Source organism: Phocoena sinus, chromosome 2 (genome assembly GCF_008692025.1).
Source record: "Phocoena sinus isolate mPhoSin1 chromosome 2, mPhoSin1.pri, whole genome shotgun sequence".
In the NCBI taxonomy this organism is placed as follows: domain Eukaryota; kingdom Metazoa; phylum Chordata; class Mammalia; order Artiodactyla; family Phocoenidae; genus Phocoena; species Phocoena sinus.
This window is the reverse complement of record NC_045764.1, coordinates 151,082,485-151,103,215: the sequence shown is the minus strand read 5'-3', so window position 1 is coordinate 151,103,215 and position 20,731 is coordinate 151,082,485. Positions and strand designations below refer to the sequence as shown.

The 20,731-nt window shown below is 45.3% G+C and overlaps 3 protein-coding genes across 11 annotated transcripts in view; 1 reads left to right on the top strand and 2 right to left on the bottom strand.

Moving 5' to 3' along the window:
- The window catches only part of TTLL5 (tubulin tyrosine ligase like 5), a 317,335-nt gene extending 310,145 nt beyond the window's left edge, over positions 1 to 7,190 (bottom strand). For 5 of the 6 annotated variants that reach the window (XM_032622067.1, XM_032622068.1, XM_032622073.1 and 2 more), the window contains exons 1-2: positions 6,955 to 7,190; positions 5,480 to 5,648 (exon numbers count right to left, since the gene is read on the bottom strand). In XM_032622067.1, the coding sequence (XP_032477958.1) occupies positions 5,480 to 5,553 (74 nt within the window). In that variant the 5' untranslated portion in view covers positions 5,554 to 5,648; positions 6,955 to 7,190. Of the gene's footprint in view, positions 1 to 5,479; positions 5,649 to 6,639 lie in introns of all 6 variants that reach the window. The other variant, XM_032622071.1, reaches the window with a different exon arrangement.
- On the top strand, positions 7,187 to 15,941 carry ERG28 (ergosterol biosynthesis 28 homolog). 4 transcript variants are annotated; one of them, XR_004348343.1, is made up of 6 exons: positions 7,413 to 7,566; positions 9,910 to 10,072; positions 12,361 to 12,451; positions 12,942 to 13,098; positions 13,804 to 15,067; positions 15,191 to 15,221. XR_004348343.1 is itself a non-coding variant. In XM_032622075.1 (6 exons), the coding sequence occupies exons 2-6, from the start codon at positions 9,940 to 9,942 to the stop codon at positions 15,372 to 15,374; spliced, it is 684 nt and encodes a 227-aa protein (XP_032477966.1). In that variant the 5' UTR covers positions 7,415 to 7,566; positions 9,910 to 9,939; the 3' UTR covers positions 15,375 to 15,941. The 4 variants fall into 4 exon arrangements, 3 of the variants coding, with proteins under 3 accessions (XP_032477968.1, XP_032477966.1, XP_032477967.1); XM_032622075.1 differs by having other exon boundaries at positions 7,415 to 7,566; positions 14,949 to 15,067; positions 15,191 to 15,941; XM_032622076.1 differs by lacking the exon at positions 12,942 to 13,098 and having other exon boundaries at positions 7,417 to 7,566; positions 14,949 to 15,067; positions 15,191 to 15,933.
- Positions 15,383 to 20,731, bottom strand: part of FLVCR2 (FLVCR heme transporter 2) — a 65,552-nt gene continuing 60,203 nt past the window's right edge. The window contains exon 10 of the mRNA XM_032622074.1: positions 15,383 to 19,565. Coding sequence (XP_032477965.1) covers positions 19,497 to 19,565 — 69 coding nt within the window. The 3' untranslated portion in view covers positions 15,383 to 19,496. The remainder of the gene's footprint in view (positions 19,566 to 20,731) is intronic.

The following is a 20,731-nucleotide window of genomic DNA, read 5'->3' as shown; positions in this document are numbered from 1 at the left end:
AGAAGAGCCTGGAGCTGTTGGTAAAGGAGAAAGTCTGCGGGAGCCTGACTGAAAGAACAAGAGAAATGAGATCCTGAGTGGTAAACGTGCAGTTGCAGAATCAAGTCTTTCCTAAATATGAGTTCATAAATTCCCTTTATTATTTAGGACAATTTATGTCTTAGTCCCTGGCACAAATAAGAATCCTAACTAACACAGTCACAATAATTGACAGACCACTTTTATACCCTATAGTCCCTTTTTAAGCCAATTTGATGATCCATCCTAAGATTCTGAGCTAGGAACCCTAAATTAATACAAGTACCCTCATTAAAACCACATATTTTAAAGGAAGCCTATACCAAACGGAACAATGTTTTCCTCCAGAAAAGGACCTCTGACTTTATTCTCTTCCTATCTTCCAGAAATCTCTGTTTAATCAATCTCAGACAGATGTGTATTTATTCACAGATGAGAAAAATCTCCAACTGCCTTAGTGCGTGAAGGTAGGAAAGAAATGACCTGAGTCCCTACTATGTGTCAGGAATTACACTAAAAGCTTTCACATCTTATCTCACTTAATCCTCTTGCCTGCACTATGAACTGAAGAAAAAGTGTTCAGAGAGGTTGAGCAGTTTGCTTAAGGTCATACAGCTGGTTAAGCAAAGGAACAGGTATTAGAACCCAAGTGTCTGTGCTCTTTCCACCCTTCCATCTCCCTCATCACACATTTCAGTGATTTTTTTGTATAAACACCTTAAACTCAACCCTTTGGGAACTGAAATTAATTCCTTTTATGGAATAAGATCCATTTAGCCAAGATTCAGGCTGCTCTCAAAAACTCACATGACCACCCTCCTTAACAAAGGCCATACCACAAACCTCAGGGCCAAGTTAGACCCTCCCAATACAGGTTTAAACAGATCCATGCTTTGAATGCACAGGCTGCCAGGCTACCAATCTCAGAGGTGAGGCAGCCTTTAGACTTGGGATGAGCTGCCAAGAGCTTTATTGAGGAGCAGAGAACACCATACCTAGTTCATTTCCTGGTTTCTAGAAATGGAATGTGGGTGCTTATTTTTCTTGCAATTTGACTTGGGTGACAGTGCCCATTTGTGAGAAATTGGTGTTTATAGGGTGCAAGAAGGATTTTGTGTGTGTGGTTTGCTTGCTTTTTAATCTTAAACGCCTGTAAAATGTGGGTATAGGGCCAGATGATTCCTATGCTCTCTTCCAACTTGAATTTTTTTCACTATATTTCTAAGTCAGAGGACAGAGGAAAAATTAGGCAGCCTAAACTATCAAGTCTTAGACAGAAACTCTGGAAACTATCGAAAGTTGCTTGTCAATCCATCTCTAGCTGCAAACTGGCACCACTGTGCCTTTGCACTTACAAACAATGGATTACAGATAAAAGGTAAAAATGCCTGACAAGAGTCAGGAACACAATAAACATACACAGCTGAGAAGAGCCAAGCCCTTAACCGTACTATCTATAGAAAGCCAAATCTCTGACACAGAATCTTTTCACTTACAACCTCTGAAAAGAGAAAAGAGGTAGTAGACAAATCATTAGTTCAGTAAGGTCGACCCAAACACACTTAAGGCAGACGTTGCATTGTCATTAAAAGCATGCTCCCACCAGGTGGTGCTAAAGGAAAAAGATTCAAAATGATTAGGAAGCTGAAAATTGGGACTTTAAATTTTCATTTACACCAGAAACCGGTACATTTTAAGGAATTATGCTTTTACAGACATAAAAGAACAAAAAACTTGGATGACTAATAACCAAAGTAGACCAGTTTTATGGTTTACTTTACTGAAAGCCTAAGAACGTTTTGGTTTTTAAGAAGCAATTTCATGTGGAATAGATATTATTCACTCCTGGGATCCAGCCTACATAACTCAAAGCCCCGGTGCCTCATTCATACCAATGTCCCTGCTGGAAATGCCTTCCCCACTTCTCTCTGTTCATTTAATCCCACTCTCTAAAGCCCAGCTCACCTCACCACCTCCTTGGAGCCTTCCTTAGCTCCTCCAGCCCACAGTGATGTATTCTTTCACTGAACTGTAACACTCACTACATAATCATTTGTTGATGATCTTTGTAACTGATCTAAAGCCAGCTTTTACAATAAGAATTAAATTTTTTTTTTAGTGACTAAAGAAACCTTACATCAAATTAACGTTTCCACATCTCTATATAAATTTATATTTGGGAACCCCAAACAAAATACAGAAAAAGAGGCCCTTTACATTTACTATTTGAAATAATGCCATGCAAAACAAGGATGCCTGGACAGTTTCTAGCTCTAATGTCCAGGACTGCACGGCATCGATACTTTAATACAGCCTAGGGTTCTGAGCAGATCTAGCAGATATCCATGGATATATATCTTTGGATCAAGTCAACATCATTAGATGATTTAAGACCCTGTAACTTCCAAAACTTTAAAAATGTAAGCACGTTGTTCCAGGTGTGAACAAGATTCACTTAAGATTCCTAATGTATAAAACAAGTATCTGATAGACATGAGCTGATGGAACATTAACAATCAAAACTCAACAGTAGGAGTTTAAAAAGAAGAGGAGCCATAAGGTCTGTGAATTTGGATGGGGAGGGCGGGGGGAAGGTGGAATGACACCTGTATTTTCACTAACTTCTACTAGAAATTTAATGTTTCTCAATTACGAATACAGGCACCAAACACAATAATAATAGTATTACCTGTGTTTTTGACTCTATCTGAAATTACAGATTTTATTATACCAAATTACAGTTGTTGCAGACATCTCAAAATATCACTGACATTTATCACTGCTTATAAGTTATGGTAGTTATTAAAATTGCCACTAGATCACCTGCGATTACAGTCTTCTCATCTGGTGTGATGAGGATGGAAAACAATTTGGCAACTCTCCACTCTCAAGCAATCATTCAGCTACCAAATGGTGACATTTCACAGTGGTGATCCAGACATCTATGTTTCTTGGTATTCCCCACTTTTAATTGTTAATCAAAGACCACCCAAGTATGATGGTCTTATGCAAACTAAGCAAAAACAGTCTTCATGTTGCTGTCTTTAGAAAATAAAATCTAACTTTCTCATGTTTTAAATGAATGATCTTGTTATTTAATGTGTTAATAAAAACGTACATATTACTATACCACAAGTTTGGTTTTTTAAAAAATCCTGGTAACTGCACCTCAATGCAATTGGTATTCTTTGCAATGAAATGTATTTTAAGCACTTAAAAGACCTAAGGTGATCTAAAGCATGAAGCCTCCATTTATTTACTCAATAAGTTAGTCAGTCAGCCAGCATTTATTGAGTGCTTACTAAAATATTAGGTTGAACCATCTACAATTCTCAATATTTGACTGTTTTTGACCTACCAAAATAGCAATTTCATACAGTTCAACCTAATACTTGTTGGGCCCAACCTATAAGACCACTAATAAAAGAGACAGTCATGAAGTAAAAGATCTTGAATCAGAAAGACTGATGTTTGAAGCAGAAGTTAAAATTTTTGTGAAGTGGGTAAGAGGCAGCACACAGAAAACAAAAAGTCACAAGAAGGCAAAGTGACAAGGGAGAATTATCCATTTAATTATCCTGAATGAGAATGACCCAAATATAATATCAAATCTGTATTATTTTTTATGATCTAAGTGATGAGAAGCCTTTTCCCAAAGCTTTACTAATGCTTCAATAATTTTTTTCAAATTACATTAAATAATGTAATCTTCTACTTTATAATAAGAAATACACTTTAAATTCAATATAAAATCCAATAAAAATAATGCCTTAACATGTGTATGGCACTTTATCATTTAAAAGTAATTTCATACACATTATTCTATTTGATCCTAACTATACCCCCAAAAACAGCCTGCGAGGGGCTTCCCTGGTGGCACAGTGGTTAAGAATCTGCCTGCCAATGCAGGGGACATGGGCTCGATCCCTGTTCCAGGAAGATCCCACATGCCGCGGAGCAACTAAGCCCGTGAGCCACAACTACTGAGGTTGTGCTCTAGAGCCCGCGAGCCACAACTACTGAGCCTGCGTGCTACAAACACTGAAGCCTGTGCGCCTAGAGCCCATGCTCCACAACAAGAGAAGCCACTACAGAAAGAAGCCGCGCATTGCAATGAAGGGTAGCCCCCAGCTCGCCGCAACTAGAGAAAGCCCACGTGCAGCAATGAAGACCCAACACAGCCAAAAATAAATAAATTAAATAAATAAATTGTAAAAAGAGAGAAAAAAAACGTCCTGGGAGATATCATCCCCACTTTTCAGGTTACATAGCACATGAATCCTAGTGGACTTATACAGAGAATCTTAAAAATTAATGTTACCTTTAAGCCAGATTCTCTCTTTATTCTCTGTGCAAGTAATAATTAATGTTAAAGGAGGCAAAACATCTAAGTGCTTCAAAATCCAGGAAAGCTAGGTCTGAATCTCAATTTATCACTCTCTGTGCATCCCTGAGGAAGTTCTTTGATATTTGTGGGGCTGAACTTAATAAAGTGGGAATAATAACATCTTTAGATTAAATGAGATACAGCAGTTAAAGCTCTTACCATCACCTATAGCAGCTACACTTATCACTATCATTCATTTATATTACTATGAGAATCCAGCAATGAAGAAACTTGACTCTTATCTAAAAGAACTCAGGAAAGCCATGTGTCTCAACAGACTCAGCACAGTCTACAGAATTCTAATGTCCTGCTCCACACTTACTCAAATAACTTCTTTTTTTTTTTTTAATTAATTAATTTATTTATTTTTGCCTGTGTTGGGTCTTCGTTGCTGCATGCAGGCTTCCGCGGCGAGCGGGGGCTACTCTTTGTTGCGGTGCGTGGGCTTCTTATGCGGTGGCTTCTCTTGTTGTGGAGCATGGGCTCTAGGCGTGTGGGCTTCAGTAGTTGCAGCACGTGGGCTCAGTAGTTGTGGCTTGCGGGCTCCAGAGCACAGGCTCAGTAGTTGTGGCGCATGGGCTTAGCCACTCCGCAGCATGTGGGATCTTCCCGGACCAGGGCTCGAACCCATGTCCCCTGCCTTGGCAGGTGGATTCTTAATCGCTACACCACTAGGGAAGCCCTCAAATAACTTCTTATTATCATCATTCTATCATCCTAAAGGCTTCTGAGAAAATACCCAATGTCACAGAATTGAGAGACCTACTTTTCTTCAATATCTAAAAATTTCAAAATCTCCTATGTTAGGAGCTCTTATCAAGAGTTGACTAAGAGCTACTACCTGCAACATCTAGAGCCGATGTTCACTCATGAACCCAGAAACAGAGCCTTATCTCATTTCAGATAGCTGATGGTCACCCAATAATAAGATCTTGAATTAGACCATGTATGAAAACTAAAACCAGAGTCAGACAACACCAAAGGAAGGATATTGGGTAAAAGAGGATTTGAGTAAAAGAGAACTATTTTCCATCCTGAACGCAAAGGGTCAAAAGCAGGCTTGCTATTACTTACTCTTGGCTTACCGCCTCCTCATCCTCTGAGGATGCTGCTGTTTCCTCCAGGTCCCGGGCCATCACGACTGGCATTTCCTTTAGAGTTTGTCATGCAGTCAGCAGACGGAGGCCTCAGAGACCTTTCCTTGCAGATTCACTGGATCATACAATTTGGGTGGCACAGATTCCTGCAAGAAAGCCAAATGACCTGAAACACAATGCAGTTGTCTTTTTGTTCATTACTGCCGATGATCTTCCAAGTAATGAAAATGGATTATTTACCTAAATAGTGTCAAACCTAGAGACTTACCTTCTCTCACAGTGCTTCACAAATGCCACAAAAATCAAGATTTTTTTTTCAAACATACTGTCTGTCCTCTGTATTTGAAGAGCTGCTGTGAAGTTTCAGTTTCTCGTTTTTCTTTTACATACTAAATCTAACATGCAGCAAAAGGATACACTTACTTAAGGAAGTCTGAGGTAGGTGGCTGATTGCCTAAAACATAGATTCCTTGCTAGAAAATCCTGACGTGAGTTAAAAATAAAAACGCAAGTATTAAGATCCTTGCAAACATTTCTTTAGATACTATGCCAAGCACAGGTAAAATACTCTCATGTTTCCGCTAAAACAAATTCAACCACTAAACGAAAAAATGAATATATTCTGCTGAATCAAGGTCATAAATAGCTGGGAAAAAAAAAACAACTGTCCTTCCACACTCTCAAAAATTATTCGCCCTTACTAAAAATCACAAACTATGATCCAAATATCAAATAGACATTAAAATTAGCATATTTCTAACTTAAAATATTTTTAATAGAGAAAAGGTACATGTTCATTGCGTGTCTTTTTGGATGGAATAGAAATTACAGGTAAAGAAAATGAAAATGTTTTAATGACCATAATCCCATTACTCAAAGATAACCATTTACTGTCAATCTTTCCAAACCTAATTTTCCATGCATTAATATATGTGATAAGAACGTAAACAGGGCAAAAAAATGCCAATTCCGATAACAATCCTTACACATATTCAGCGAAATGGGCAATATCTAACAATCTCAAAGGCGTTCTTCCGAGTATCCCCAACGGGACCTCTCAGTATTTCCCAAAATGTTGCAAGTCCCTTAAATTAATACAAAACAAACAAAACCTCCAAGCGAGGAAGGGATGCCAACCTGTCCTAGGCTGCCAGCAGAGCAGGGAGAGACAGGGCGATCGGAAGAAGATTAAGGGCACTCGCCCAAGGAGCGTCCTCGCCCTAAAGGGATCGGGCCCTCAGTCCCACCCCCGGCTCACTCCAATCCAGGTAGGTCCTCAGATGCTCCCTACAGTAAGGACGCGGGAGACTCCGCCGCAGAGATTCAGCCCAGCGCGCCCGGAAGCCAGCAGCTGCTCCCGGACTCTGAGAGAGAAGTGCAGCGGATGGCGCCCGCCCAGACTTGGGAGCGCACCTCCGTCGGGTAGAGGAGTGCGCTGGCGCAGGCGTTTACCTGTTTCATCTGCCCATGGCTCGGGCCGGGCAGGTGGGGACAGCGCTCTGCGCCTACCTCCCTCCTCCTTCCCCAGCCCGGCTCAAGGCGGCCGCCGACCGCTGCTTCCCCCGTTACTACAACAACCAACAAGCAACCGCCCGCTCGGAGCCACTGCGCAGGCGCCCGCCACCCGGCGCGGAAAACGCTCGGCTTCGGGCGCGGACAATTGTCGTCACCACCGCGCGGCGCAGGCGCAGGGCCCTGCTTTCCGCAGAAGTCTTGACTTCTTTTTTCCGCTCTTTTTACCTCCGCCGCAAAAAGATTGGCTCCGAACCTGGAGTTCTTCCGCCACGCTCAACACGAGGGGTCACTGCAAGAGCGGCGTACCGGGGGTGTGGCTTGGGCAGCGGCAACAGCTGATTGGCAGTGAAGGGGTTCACGCCCCATCTCCTGCTCGAGCAGAACCAGAACAGCCAATCAGAGCGAGAACTGATGGAAACGACCCAATCCTGGAGACGGGCTGAGAGTGGGGGCGGGGACAAGTGGTTCAGGTGGATTCAGGGCTGGAACTGTGCTGAGGAAGCTTCTTGCTCTTGCTGCTGCTGCTGTTCTTGGGAGTCCAATCGCTAGGTAAGGTGAATGTGGGGGAGAAGAGGTAGGTGTCTGTGTGGCATCTGATGGAGAGGATCCGGACAGTCTGGAAAAATGGATGTGGGATAGAAGGAAGATACCAGGGAGGCCACCTTGTGGGGGAAAAGAGGTTCCAGAGACCAAGAGAAGAGGGAGCTGGGAAGATGAAGAAGGCTTGATAGGTTCGGAACTAGTGAATGGATGAACGAATGAGCGGCCACTCTGAGCCTAGCACGGTGCGAGGAACCTTTACTTTCTCATGTAATTCTTATAATAACCCTTGAGATAGGTATTTTTAATCTCCATTTTGCAGGTAAGGAAACCTAGGCTGTAAAGTGTAAATTACTTGCCCACGGTCACACAGCTACTAAATGGTAGGGCCAAGAAAGGAACCTCTCACTGCCAACTCTACTAAACACCACACCTTTGCTGGCCTGGGCCAGGGCAAAATTTGAGAATGGGTGTTGGATGCTCTAGGGGGCCCTCCAAAGCTTTAGGGAAATTGTGCTGAGGGATTGGCAGAGCAGTTCGGAAGAGTGCTCAGGCTCTGTTCATCAGCTATCTGCTGGGGTTTCTGAGAGCTTCTGTGAAACAGGCATATGTTCTGTCAAAGAGGGAGGCCATCCATGCGGCTTTTCTGACCCTGAGAGAGCCTGAGTCTCCTGCTGAAGGAGGGTGAGAAAACAAGGAGGATGGCAGGGGAGGGGAGTGTGCACATCTTGGCCCATGCTGTAACTGCTTGTGATTCCAGTAGAACCCCATTCTCTCTGGACTTGGACAGAGTCCACTTTTGTGACCCATTTTCACTGAGCGATTCACCCATTGACCCTTCCTCGTCTAGGACTCTGTTTTTTGGTGCTTCACACTGTCTTGAGCCATTGCTTACTTTAATATCTGTTTCAGCTGGGTAGTGTAGGAACATAACGAAACATCTACTGCCGAAGTGACAAAGGAAGCCTGATAATTTATCGCCACTTCAGGCCCAAGAAATTAACCTGACAACAGATAAACCATGGGCCAAGAAAACATAACGAAGATGGCAAGAAGCAATTCCATGATAAGATTTTTTTTATCTACATGGTTTTTACTTAAACCAAGCTGAGTGCTCAGCAAGGGTTGATCTAAGGTTCTGTTTTTTAAACAAAAAGTACATGACCTGATGGTATTTTCTATACAAGTTGAAGACAGAAGTGGCTGTGGTATGCTTGTCTTCCTCAAAAATGGAAACTTCATCAAAATATTCTCAAACAGTGAGACAGTCTTGCAACATATAGACCAACAGACCATGCTTCGTATCTCAGCTCTGCCATCTATTACTGTGTAACCTCAAGCAAGTCACTTAACCTCTCTGTGCCAACCCTTATCTGTAAAATGGAAATATTAAGTGTCTATCCACCTTAAGGATTAAATGAGATAATATATGATAGGTTCTTGGCACAGTGCATGGCATATACAGGTGCTCAATAACTGTTAGCTATTGTACTAGCTAACCCAACACCAACATTGCTGTTTCCTTCTCCATATAATTTTCTTACTAGTTCTCAAGTCACCACAATTTATTTATTTTTAGATTGTTCTCCTAGTTCATGGAGGATGGTGTACCTGAGAACCACAGTAGAGAAAACTTAAGGATGTAAATATTGCCCTCACACCATAGATTCCACTCAAATGTACAAGGCTTTTCTGTGCTTGGAAGGATCTGTCACCAGTAGCCAGGCAGGTATCTGTTAGTAGATTTATAGTCACCTTTGAGCCACTTGCATTACAAAGGAATGACATGAAACGCCAGGCTAGAAGTAAAGATCCCAGGGGACTGATTCCAGCCAAGAGAAGAGAGTTCTGATTTAGGCTAATATTTTTGGAGAAATTCCTTAGACAAAAATAAGCACCGTGCTACTTATTGCAAAGTATACTGTTGACTCACCACTATTAGTATGACTAAATATTGAGACCAATTTCCGTAAGTCTTACACCGAAGTCCATTTTACTTCTTTATAGTGATATTTGTACACCTCCCTTTCTCCTGTTCCCTTCCTTCTCTCCATTTTTTCCACTGGTTTTGTCATTTTTACCCACTGCATTATTTAGCGTTTTTCACTCTGGGTAAAGGTCGGCACACTTTGATTTAAGGTAGATATTCAAAGGCAGTGTGCCAACCCTGTGAAGGGTAACTGGGAGTGGATGAGCCTCAGGTACTTGGAGAGAAGTTTATGAAATGATTGATCAAGTAAGCTTAGTACAGCCTCATGGGTGGGACACAGGTTAACTACAGAGGAGAGTGAGCTTATGGTTGAAGTACACTAACCATCTGTTGTCTCGTGCCCTTTGCCTTTGTTTCCAAAGCAAAAAGCCCTCTCAGATTTGAGGGGAGCCATGAGCCGGTTCCTGAATGTGTTACGAAGCTGGCTGGTTATGGTGTCCATCATCGCCATGGGGAACACGCTACAGAGCTTCCGAGACCACACCTTTCTCTATGAAAAGCTCTACACTGGCAAGCCAGACCTCGGTAAGAAAGCAAAGACCTGCATCCTTTGTGGGAGTGGCTTAAATTGTGGTTCCCATGTCTGGCTATACATTAGAATAACCTAGAAAAACTAAAATCAAACAAAGCACAGGTGGCCATTTCCCTCTCCAGACCTACTTACTGAACCTTTCACCCCCTGGGTGGGGCCCAGGAGTCTTTTAAAGACTTCCCAGGTGTATCTGATGCTGCCTAATCTAGCCTTAGGCAGCCAATAGAGTAAGAGACGTGGTGGATAACACTTGGTCCTTTTTTCCCCCAAGCTTCTCTGAATACCTTTTCATTCATTTTACACTGCCCTAGGCAGCTAGTCTGTACAAAAAGCATTACAAGGGCAAGTGAGGAAACAGTTCCTTGGTGATTCTGTGGTGCCCAACTAGAAAACCATAAAGAGCTTTTCATATTAGCTCAGCCCCCTTTCAGAAATCAGATGGCGCACATGGTTTATACCCTACGTTGCAGATGGAGAATTACTAATCCAAGTTCTTCTCAAACCGTGACATACACCTGAGAAAATATCCCAAATCCCTCCAAGGTGGTCTCCCAAATTGAACTTCCGCGGGCGCATGGTGGCCTCTCCCAGTGTCCTGAGCCTCTCTGCTGAGAGTGTCTGCACACTTAAGCTTGCACTTTGTTGCACTGATGTGTGGGGAGGCTTGAGCTGCGGCACCATTTCACAGTAGCTGACAATTCTGTGTCACATTTATAGCTAACCCAGATTCAGGCTCTGACCTAACTCATTTTTCTCTAATATCTGAGTATAAAATGGAACTAAGTAGGCTAAGGCTCACTTTGAACAAGGCTCAAATACAATGGGTGTAAAGAACCTGGAAAAGCGGGCAGGATAGTTCCACTTTTCATGCACCAGTGCAGTTCTCAGATGCTCCAGGAACCCTGTATAGATTCACAGGGTTTAAAGGTTGTCTGGTCTAGCCCTTTGAATTTAAAGTTGACACAGAGAAGCCCAGGGGTAGAAAATGCCTCCTCCCTCATGACATGGGGGCTGTCCTGGTACTTTTCTGATCATAGCAGGACCCCGGAGCATCCCGTAGAATTTCACCTGATGCCTAATTTAGTTAGGATTGGTGAGATATTCCACTTCTATATCTCACTCACTAGAGAAATTTCCTGCCTTTTAATCAGAAGAGCTATCAAAATGCTTTATAAAGAATGTTGCCCTCCAGGGCTAACCGTTAGATATTTGTTTGGTATATGGAATTTTTTCTCACCTTACTACCATCTAAAGGTCTTCAAGGTTGTGAATTTGGTATTGCCGTCTGGTTTCCCAAAGGCTGAAAAATCCTTAAAGCAAAATCCTGAAAGACCTTTCAGTTGTCAATGTTGTCCTTTAAAATTTCTCTTGCTCAGTAGACCAGCAAAGAAAGTATCTGCTTTCACCGTTTTGGTATTCCCCCTCCCCACTACTGGATGCCTTAGATCAATGCCAGTACATTAATATCACCAAGGCCAGGGAGGTTTTAGAAAATACCAGGTGGGCCCTGGGCCCACCTCCAGAGTGTATGATTTAACTGTTCTGGTACCCAGGTCTTGGTAGTTTTATAAAATGTCTTCAATTGGTTCTAATAAATGTCCAGGGTCAAGAAGCACTGTTATGATGGACTGTGGTCCATACTCAGGACAATACAGCAGTGCCAGAATGAAGCTAGCAAAAGCAGAGTGGCCCCAGCCAACGCCAAAGAAACAGTGCTTTGTTCCCTTCCCACATGCACAGGAAACCAGCCTGGTTAGGGCTTCGTTCACATAAGATTCAGCAGACCCAGGGACTTGGGTCTCTTAAAGACCAAGTGTGGGCATCTAGATGGAGCCCAGTATTTCTGAGTTATCTCCTGTATCAGCCTTGAAAGTCTGCTGACCTCCTAGGCATCTTGTATTGACAGAACCACTCTCCACCACGTTCCCCCAAACCTGTCCGGATCCAGGCTCACTGGGCTTCGCCAACACCAGAGCGGCTTCCAGGGCAGAGCCGTAAACTACTGCAACCAGGAGTTACTGCCTAAGTGGGCTGTCTGTTGGGCTCCTACTCTTGGAACTCGCCCACCCAACTGTAGGCGTTTGAAGAGGAGCTGAGCCAGTTCTCATTCTGGAATTCTTTCCATTCCTTCTAGTTCCCATGTGTAGCACCAGAGCCTCCTCTGTGCCCAGCCAAGGGGAGTTCAGGCCTAAGCTCCCTGCCTCCTTCAGTGAAGTAGGAAGAGTTTGGAGGGAACCCTGACCCTCCCTTCTCAACACTCTTGCTTTTTTCTGCTGCACAGTGAATGGCCTCCAAGCTCGGACCTTTGGAATCTGGACGCTACTCTCATCAGTGATTCGCTGCCTCTGCGCCATCGACATTCACAACAAGATGTACGTAAGAAAGGGAAGAGCGTTAGCTGCCTTCTGTTGGAAATCAGGTGCTAAGCATACACACCGTGGTCCTCTCTTGGAGACCCGTTAATTTTGATACATTAGCCTTGGCTGTGGATAATAAAAGGTTAATAGGTTCCATTCCTTCCAGGCCTAAAAAACATAATAGGTCTGAAGGTCTTTAAAGTTTGAAAATTCTTTGAAACTGACATAGCAAACTGGTTATGTCATGATCCAGTAGCCTGCGTCATACCCCTCTACTTCTTTACTAAAGAGTCAGCCTTTCTTCTACTAAAGAGGTAGTGTGCTCTTTTTAGAGAGGCCATGACATACCTTATTCTTAACATTCCTCCTTGAGAAGCAGGAATGAACAGAAATCACGATCCATGATAAAAATGAGCCCACAAGTTAAATGGTTGTATGCTTTATACAGAGTCAGGAGGTGGGGGTGACAGAGAACCCAGGACTCCTCTGTATTCTGCCTCTTCAGGGGACTCACATGGACTAATGTGGAACAGTTGCAAGCAATCACAGCCTCTGGTCTAGATAATGTTGTAACCCGTGCCGGCCACTGGAGGGGGCTCGAGCTTTCTTCCCAACAACAGTCATCACCACAGTCAAGGTGGAAAGTTTGCTCAGGTCCCCAGGTGAGGCCACCAGAACACCAGCTTCATACTAAAATATTTTTGTCTTACCGAGACTCTCAGCATCTGGGCAAGAGAGGAGATAATGATATTTATTGAGCCCCTCTTATTATGCCAGATGCTTCCATCCACATGGCCTTGATTAAGTCTCCTCTTTGTAGCCCTGGGAAGCAGTGATTTTCATTGCTGATTCTGTAGATCTACATATAAGAGACCCAACTAATTTAAATTGAGGAAGACTGACTCAAGTGGGATTTGAAGCAGGGCTATTAGCACTGCGATCTCTCCAGCTTTATTTTTTCATATTTTTGAACCTGAAACTGGTTTACTTGGTCTAGATTGACACGTATTTTTGGAAGCAGTGCAGTTTAGTGGAAACAGCCTGGGGCCCGAGAATGAAAACAAGAAAATAGGCTCTGGTTTCAGTTCTATTGGTAACTAGCTTTGTAGCAGCAAGTTCATTATAGACCTTCTCTGCATCTCGGTCACTTCATGTATAAAATGAGACTGGTATATCTGTTCTGCCTCTCAGGGTGACTGGGGGGAAGTAAGGGCTGAATAATCATTTTAAAGGCCTTTACCATGATGAAGAATTGCTGTCAAGTGTAAGGGGTATGTCTTTTGCTCGCTGTGCTTTGGGGATGAGGAGAGACAGCTGAGACTTACCTTTACCTCTTTACCCTTTCATGTCCCCTTCACTCAACACAGGACAGCTGCAAATGCTGACTTCTGTTTCCAGCGTTTTTTGAAAGCCTGGGACTTTGGTCCAAGGCCTTCTGATATGCACTCTGATTCTATTCCCTCCCTAACTGGAAACTCAAAATCAACTCCCAGCTGCTCTCACTTTCTGAGACAGTCTGTTCTCAGAAATTCTGCCTATTTAATGTGTATATCTCTAAATAAACCTGCTTTCACTTAAAAAAAAAGACAACTCCCATACATACGTATTTACTAAGTGTATAAAAACATGCACAGGAATGATAAAAATCAAACTTAAGATATTCCTTCTGGGGAAAAGGAGGCAGAAGAATGGGATCAGGGTGGGAAAAGGATACACAGGAGGCTTTAACTGAAATCCGAATATTTTATTTCTTAGAAAAAAAGTATCTGAAGCAAAAATGTCAAAATATTCAGATGTTTTTTGTATATTTGAAGTATTTCTTAATTTTTTAAATTTCATAGTTAAAAAAAAGGTACCAGCAATCTAAGTGGTCGGTCATCCTGTAACCTCTCTCTTCTCCACCTCCTTGTCAAAGCCGAGGAACAAGCTCTCTTCCCATGAGGTTGTCACCGTGTCCTCCATCTGACCATCTTGCAGGTTAAGATGCAAAATATCCACCCCACGTTGCGAGAGCATCTAAAGGCCCCAGAAAGGTCCTTGCTACCCTTTCCCCACACATGCCCTTCATTCTATGGCATCCATCATATGAGCACTGACCAGCCCCTGGCCAAACATCTGCCAGGCTGGCTTGGACTAGAGTCAAGCCAATTTGAGTAAGTAGAATACGTAAGCATGATTGGTCCAGAATTGTCTACAGTGCCTAGGATTGCCATACTGCACTCTGCTTTGCTATTGCTGGCTTCACCACCTTGCTAAGTAAGACTTGCGGAGGCCCTCTGGTTGCCTGGACCATTCCCCTCTCAGTTTAGCAGTTGAAATCTTCAATTTTGCCCTAGATGTGAATAAATTGATGTGATCAAGCAGCCAGGTCTTTCCCAGGACCAAGTCTCCTTTTTCTTTAGCCATAGTCATTTCCTGGGTTTTGATTTGTGTGTTTCAAGTCTGATCACTGCTTTTCCTCTGCACTGAACAAGCTGTACCTTCAGTCCCATCTCTGTCTGCTCCGCTGTAGGCTCTACCACATCACGCTCTGGACCTTCCTCCTCGCCCTGGGGCACTTCCTCTCCGAGTTGTTTGTATATGGGACCGCAGCTCCCACCATTGGCGTCCTGGCACCCCTCATGGTGGCAAGTAAGCATCCAGTGACCCTAGAACTCCTGCAGGAGCTGTCCCAGCCCTAGGGACGAGCCTCATACAAGCAGTATAAGAAAGTGCCGTGCTTATGTCAGCCACTAATCTTGTCTCTGTATTAAGGTTTCTCAATCCTGGGAATGCTAGTGGGGCTCCGGTACCTAGAAGTAGAACCAGGATCCAGACAGAAGAAGAGAAACTGAGGCCAACATCACCACGTCCGAGACTTCATCTTCCACCTTTGCCAGCCTCTTCCTTCACCCTCTTTGCTCTTAAGTTTCTTTTCTGCTCCATCTTCCACTTCTAGTCCTTTCCTTTTTTTTCTTTAATTTAAAACGTTTTAAGATATTTAAATATGCCTACGGCAAGTCGGTGCCATTTAAATGTATGTACCATTTAAAGAATCATTTGAAAATGAATACTCTGTACCTCCATCCAAATCAAGGAATCGCCGGCACATCCGAAGCCCACTGTGTGCCCTTCCCCCACCCGCAGCCTCTTCCAGGACCCCTTTTCCAGCCTTCTGCTTTCTTCCTTTTATTTTCACCCGACGATTTGACTTGTATGGTGGGAACACGTGAACTGTGAAACTTAAAGCTGCTGCCGCACCCACAGCAGCTGCCACCAAGGGCTGCTTCGAGGGGGTGTCAACCCAAGTTGGGCTCCTCTCTGCTGCTGGACCCAGGACTCTGAACCATCCAAGGGACAGGCAGCTCTTCTAAGAAGAGGGGCTCACCTGCAAGTGAGCATGGCTCCTTACCCTTGTGCCTACAGGTGGATCAGGGTTGGAAGAGTCTGGGCTGTTTTTAGACCTTCCGGTCAGCTGTATTTGTGTGATGAGATTTGTAATAAATAGAAAAACCTTCTGCTCTGATCAGTCCTCGTACTTTGGCCTCCCCTAAGCCCAGAGCACTCCTGCCCCTCGTCTGAGGCCTAGCAGAGGAGAATCACAGCTTTCTGCTGATCAAATATACCATGAGTAGGACAACTCAAGACTCAGGCAAACCTGGCTGCCTTTTGTCCCTTGCTCATTTCTTGTGAAGTCAAATCTTCCTCCTCTCCACCCCCACCTTAAAGATTCTGAGTTCACAGCTGAACAGTCAGGACCCTCTCTTGTTTTCTTCCCAAGGAAGAAACAGATTCTTGAGAAAGCAGAACCAGGCAGCATAGAAGAAACAGCCGTATGACCATGAAAAGAAGAACACTGGGGCCCAAGGACAAGGCACTGGAGCAGACTGCTGCCATCTAAACACAACCAAGTGTTTACTGAACACTTACTGCATGCCGGACACCTGGGAAAGACAGATGACTGACCCAGGCAATGTCCCTGTAGTCAAGGAGACAGACTATCAACAAGCCCATACCTGAAAGAACAACTCCAGACAGTGATAAGAACTCTAGAAAACAAAGTACTGTGATCAGGAAGGGGAGGGAGGTGCACAACTTAGATCATCGGGAAAAAGCCTCCCTGAGGAGTTGGGATCTGAGTTGAGACTTGAATCGCAGGGATCATATGTCTTAAGATGTGAGGTGCGCATCTAGGGCAGAGGGAGCAGCAGCTAGTCTTGTTGAAGGACTACAATCACTGTAACTACAGAATGGTGAGGTTAGGGAGTGGAAGATAGGAGATGGAAGGGAGGCAGGGGGCTTGTGAGCACCTGACAGGAAGCTTGAAGTTGATACTTCAGTTGGGAATTCTCAGTTAAGGCTCTTTAGGTGAAAATCTTCCCTAACCTAGCTAACTAATAAAGGTAACATTGGCTCACAAAACTGAAAGGATTACAGGCTTCAGGAATGGCTTGATCAGGACTGAGCTCTATTTCTCTGGGATTGTTTTGGCTCTACCCTCCTACATTGGCTTCATCCACAGGCTGGCTTCCTTTATGATGATTATGGTGCCAAAAGTGGTTGTTATGATTCCAGGCCTCACGTCCCCACCTGGAAAAATGGCTCAGTGTACGAACCATCTTTCCTTTACCAGCTATTGTAGGAGGCAGTAAGAAAAGGAATGATCTTACAGAACGTTAACATGAATGGAGGTCCACAGGGAGCCCACCTAAGAAAGGAATGGATGAAAGCATAAGAGTATGTGGATCCTCTAGGCATGCACCACAGAAACCTGATTCCAGATAAATAAAGACAAGATCCCGAAAGATCTAATAACATGATACAGAGTATTGGCAGACACTATGGGTATAAGATTTCTCTAACAGCCCAGGCTAGGCTCCCTTCCCAGGTGGTTTAAAGTGGAATCATAGTGTTGTCTCTCCACCTAAGAACTGCTAGCAGATACGGAGCCAGAATGCCACAGACACAGTGCAACTCTCTGCAGAAGTGTCCAGGAAACTGATTGTTGCAGCCCACTCACGTAACACACATAAGGTAAATGCAATCGCAAAGGGAAGAGTGGCAGGAAGGGGGACGATTCAGAAGAACTGCAAAGGACAAAACTGGATTCCGGCCAGCACGACCTGGTGAGTGACTGCTCTGATTATAGAACAAACATTCCAGCCATGCTTTGAGGCAGAGCCAGAAACCACAGTGGGCTCTCTGGGCAGCAGGCACACTCAGCTGAACTGTCTTCTTTGGATGCTGTAGGGAAAGCAGTCCCCGTCACATGTCAGACGTTGAGTTGCAGTCCCCCACAAAGGCCAGCTGTCACCCCTGCAGCCTCATCTTTTAAAAGTCACCCACTAGGATGGCAGTATCTGTGTCAGCAGAAGACCACCTTCCAGGGTATGGAGGCCACAGGAGCACCTCCTCTACCCTGAGCCCCCACCCCTCCAGACCGCTCCCGCCACCAAAGCCATCTCTGCCCCAGTACATGACAAGGCAGACCACATGGAGAATCTTTTATTGCCTTAAAACATCTGACATTAACAAGTAGAAAATACTAATTATGTTTTTTAAATAAATCAATGGTTTCAGTAAACATTTTGTTGATACATTTTAAGGGGCTGAAGAGTAAACACTTTCTCCTTATCAAAAAGTAAGGCGCCATCACTCTCCACCTCCCCTCCACCCCTACCTCAGTCCTCCCACCAGAAGTGTGAACTTCTTTTATTATGTACAGAATATCTGTACACACACACGCGCACACACACACACACACACACACACACACCTGGCTCCCCTCGGGCAGTGGCTCAAGCACCCCAGCACCGCTGCCACACAGGCTGCTCCAATATGCTGAGGCCGGGGCAGCATAGGGGTCATGATCACGGAACTCAACGCACAGGAGAAATGACCAAGACATCTTATTTTTGGAAATACTACCCAAGCCCACGAGTAGAGCCAGACAGCAGGCAAAGCAGGAGAGGTCAGCTAGGGCTGGATGAAGGGGAATCTTTAAATTCAGAACATCTGAGAAAAAATTATTGCTATTAAAGAAGCGGGTGAGGGGAGAGGTGGGGATGCAAATACTGTTCCCATCAGAGATGGAATGCACTTATCTAACCCAGCAGACCTGAGTCCCGTTCAGTGGCCACCTTCTGCCCTTTCATCTCTCAGAAGCGTTTTGGAGTTCGCAGGGGGGAAGGTATCCAGGTTGGTTTTCACTAAAAGGTACAGACAGTTGGCTGGGCTTGCCCTCCCTCTGGAGAACACGTGGGCAGCGTCCAGATGACAGCAGCAGAGGTGACAGTGACACACACACAAGGCCCTAGGCCAGGACATCTTTTGTAGAAAAGAACCTTTCCATTCCCAAATCGTTTAGGGACCAGAGTCCCCAAATTCGTAAGCACCCTCACATCCCGAGAAGGTCAGCTCTCTGAAACCGGCTTCTCCTTCACAGCCACAGCAAAGTTTCTGTCAAGTTTACTGATGTTTGGTTTGATCAGCTCTTGGGAAAGAGTGTTTGGAGACAGACGCCAACGTGAGCCGGGAGAACCTGGTCCCAGAGTCCTGAGGGGTTTGTCCTGATGGTGTTTTCTCTCCCACAGAACGTTAGCGGTCAGTCTGGTGGCCCAAGAATGACCCTCGTCCAGAGCAGCTGCTGCTCCTTAGAATTGGGCTCCTAAGGGTCTGAAGACACTAGGAAAAGTTAACCTCCGGAATAAGCTTTCTTTCCGTGATAATTTGCAGGCTCTCTCCCGAGGGATGGGGTGGAGGGAAGGCAAGGCAGCCGGCCAGGACTGACTCCAGGATTCCCTCTGCCCCCGCCCACCAGCTCCCAGACCTACGTGGGGGAGGGGTGGGGGAGGGGCGGGGAGCCGATCGGCACGTGGTGAAAAGTGCAGTGTCCCCCAGGCAGACGACACCAGCTCTGCGGTGGGTTCCAGGCGGAGGCACTGCCGTCCAAGCCGCAGCTATGCCCCCTGGTTCCCTCCAAAAGCTGCTCCGGTGAAGCCCGCGGTGCTGGGAGGGAGAGCTGTGCTGGCTGAAGAGGTGGGCGTGGTCCGTGTTCCCTGAGTCTCAGCACCTTTCTCTCTCAGAGGTGCTCCTCCAATACACCAGTGGGGGCTTTGCTGGTTTTGCTCTCGTCTTCCTCCGGGGGTTTCTACAAGGCAAACAAGTGGGCAGCCCTTGAGGTGAAGAGGCAGGGACTCCACCCCGACCGGAGCATCTGCCTGCCAGGGAGTCTGTAATCCGCGGGGGAAAACCAGAGTCCCAGGCACTCAGCACCCCCGACAGCGAACAAAGGGAACAGGAACAGAAGCTCCGGCCCGGCCACAAGTGTGCTCCTCAGACACACACACCATCACGACAGAGTCAAAGGAAGCACAAGAAGGCAGCTTTCTGTGACACCGCAGCCACCACAGGCCACCTCACTGCGCGTGCCACTGACTTCTGCTCACCCTTCTCCCCCTTCTGACAGCCTCAGCCCACCTGGACGGACCCCCAGGCGGCTGTGCAAAAGGCCAGGTCTGCACCTCCCTCAGGACTGCTGACCACCCCCGGTCGGGGGCAGCCCCAGGATGAGGAATACTGTTACCATGTGGGTGGAACAGCTGCAGCAGAGAACTGTTATAAAGGCAGGATGCTTAATGGCATATGTCAGCTGAAAATAATGTGTATATAATTTCCGCATAGAAAAAGAGACTTTGGGTCAGTTTGTCTTCAGTTTTCTTGGGGGCAGATGGCACAGGATTAGAAGACCTTCTGGGTCACACTCGTTAACTGGGTGGGATTTATATATGGAGATTATTCTGTGAGGCCCCTAGGTGCCAGCGGCCAACTTGGGCATTTGTCTGCCATTTTAGGAACACTTTGCTTCTTCCATCAGGGGCTCATCCAGTTCCCAACAAGGCCTCGTGCACAGGCCCCACCCCACACAGCCCCCACCATCGAGGCTGGAGGAGCACGTCCAGGACACGTCAGCTGGAGAAATGGCGCTCCCTCTCCAAGGACACTCTCAGGGCAACCTGTGGCAGAGATAACAGCAGTAGATCCAGCTTCCTGTTCTCCATCCTACTAACGTTTTGGCACCAGCTCAGCCTCAGCCCTGAGAAGCCCTCACTCAGGCAGCCAGCAGCCGACTTCAGCCACTCAGGCTGTCTCCTCTCTCTGACACACTCATGCACACACTCCCGCCTCTTCCAGAGCCATCACCTTGAAATCACAATCAAACAGGGCTTAGTGCCTCTGTGGCCAAGAACTACTAACTGGAAGAAGAATGGAAACCCAAATGCAGACTGTTGCCATGAAGGTCAGTCATGACCCCCC

What these genes read in the sequence shown, in the direction of transcription:
- ERG28 (XM_032622075.1), top strand. Translation starts at nt 9,940, where the DNA reads ATGAGCCGGTTCCTGAATGTGTTACGAAGCTGGCTGGTTATGGTGTCC. An exon ending in ATCGACATTCACAACAAGAT is followed by an intron (nt 12,452 to 12,941) that starts GTACGTAAGAAA and finishes CTGCCTCTTCAG; the next exon opens with GGGACTCACATGGACTAATG. An exon ending in GGCACCCCTCATGGTGGCAA is followed by an intron (nt 15,068 to 15,190) that starts GTAAGCATCCAG and finishes CTCTGTATTAAG; the next exon opens with GTTTCTCAATCCTGGGAATG.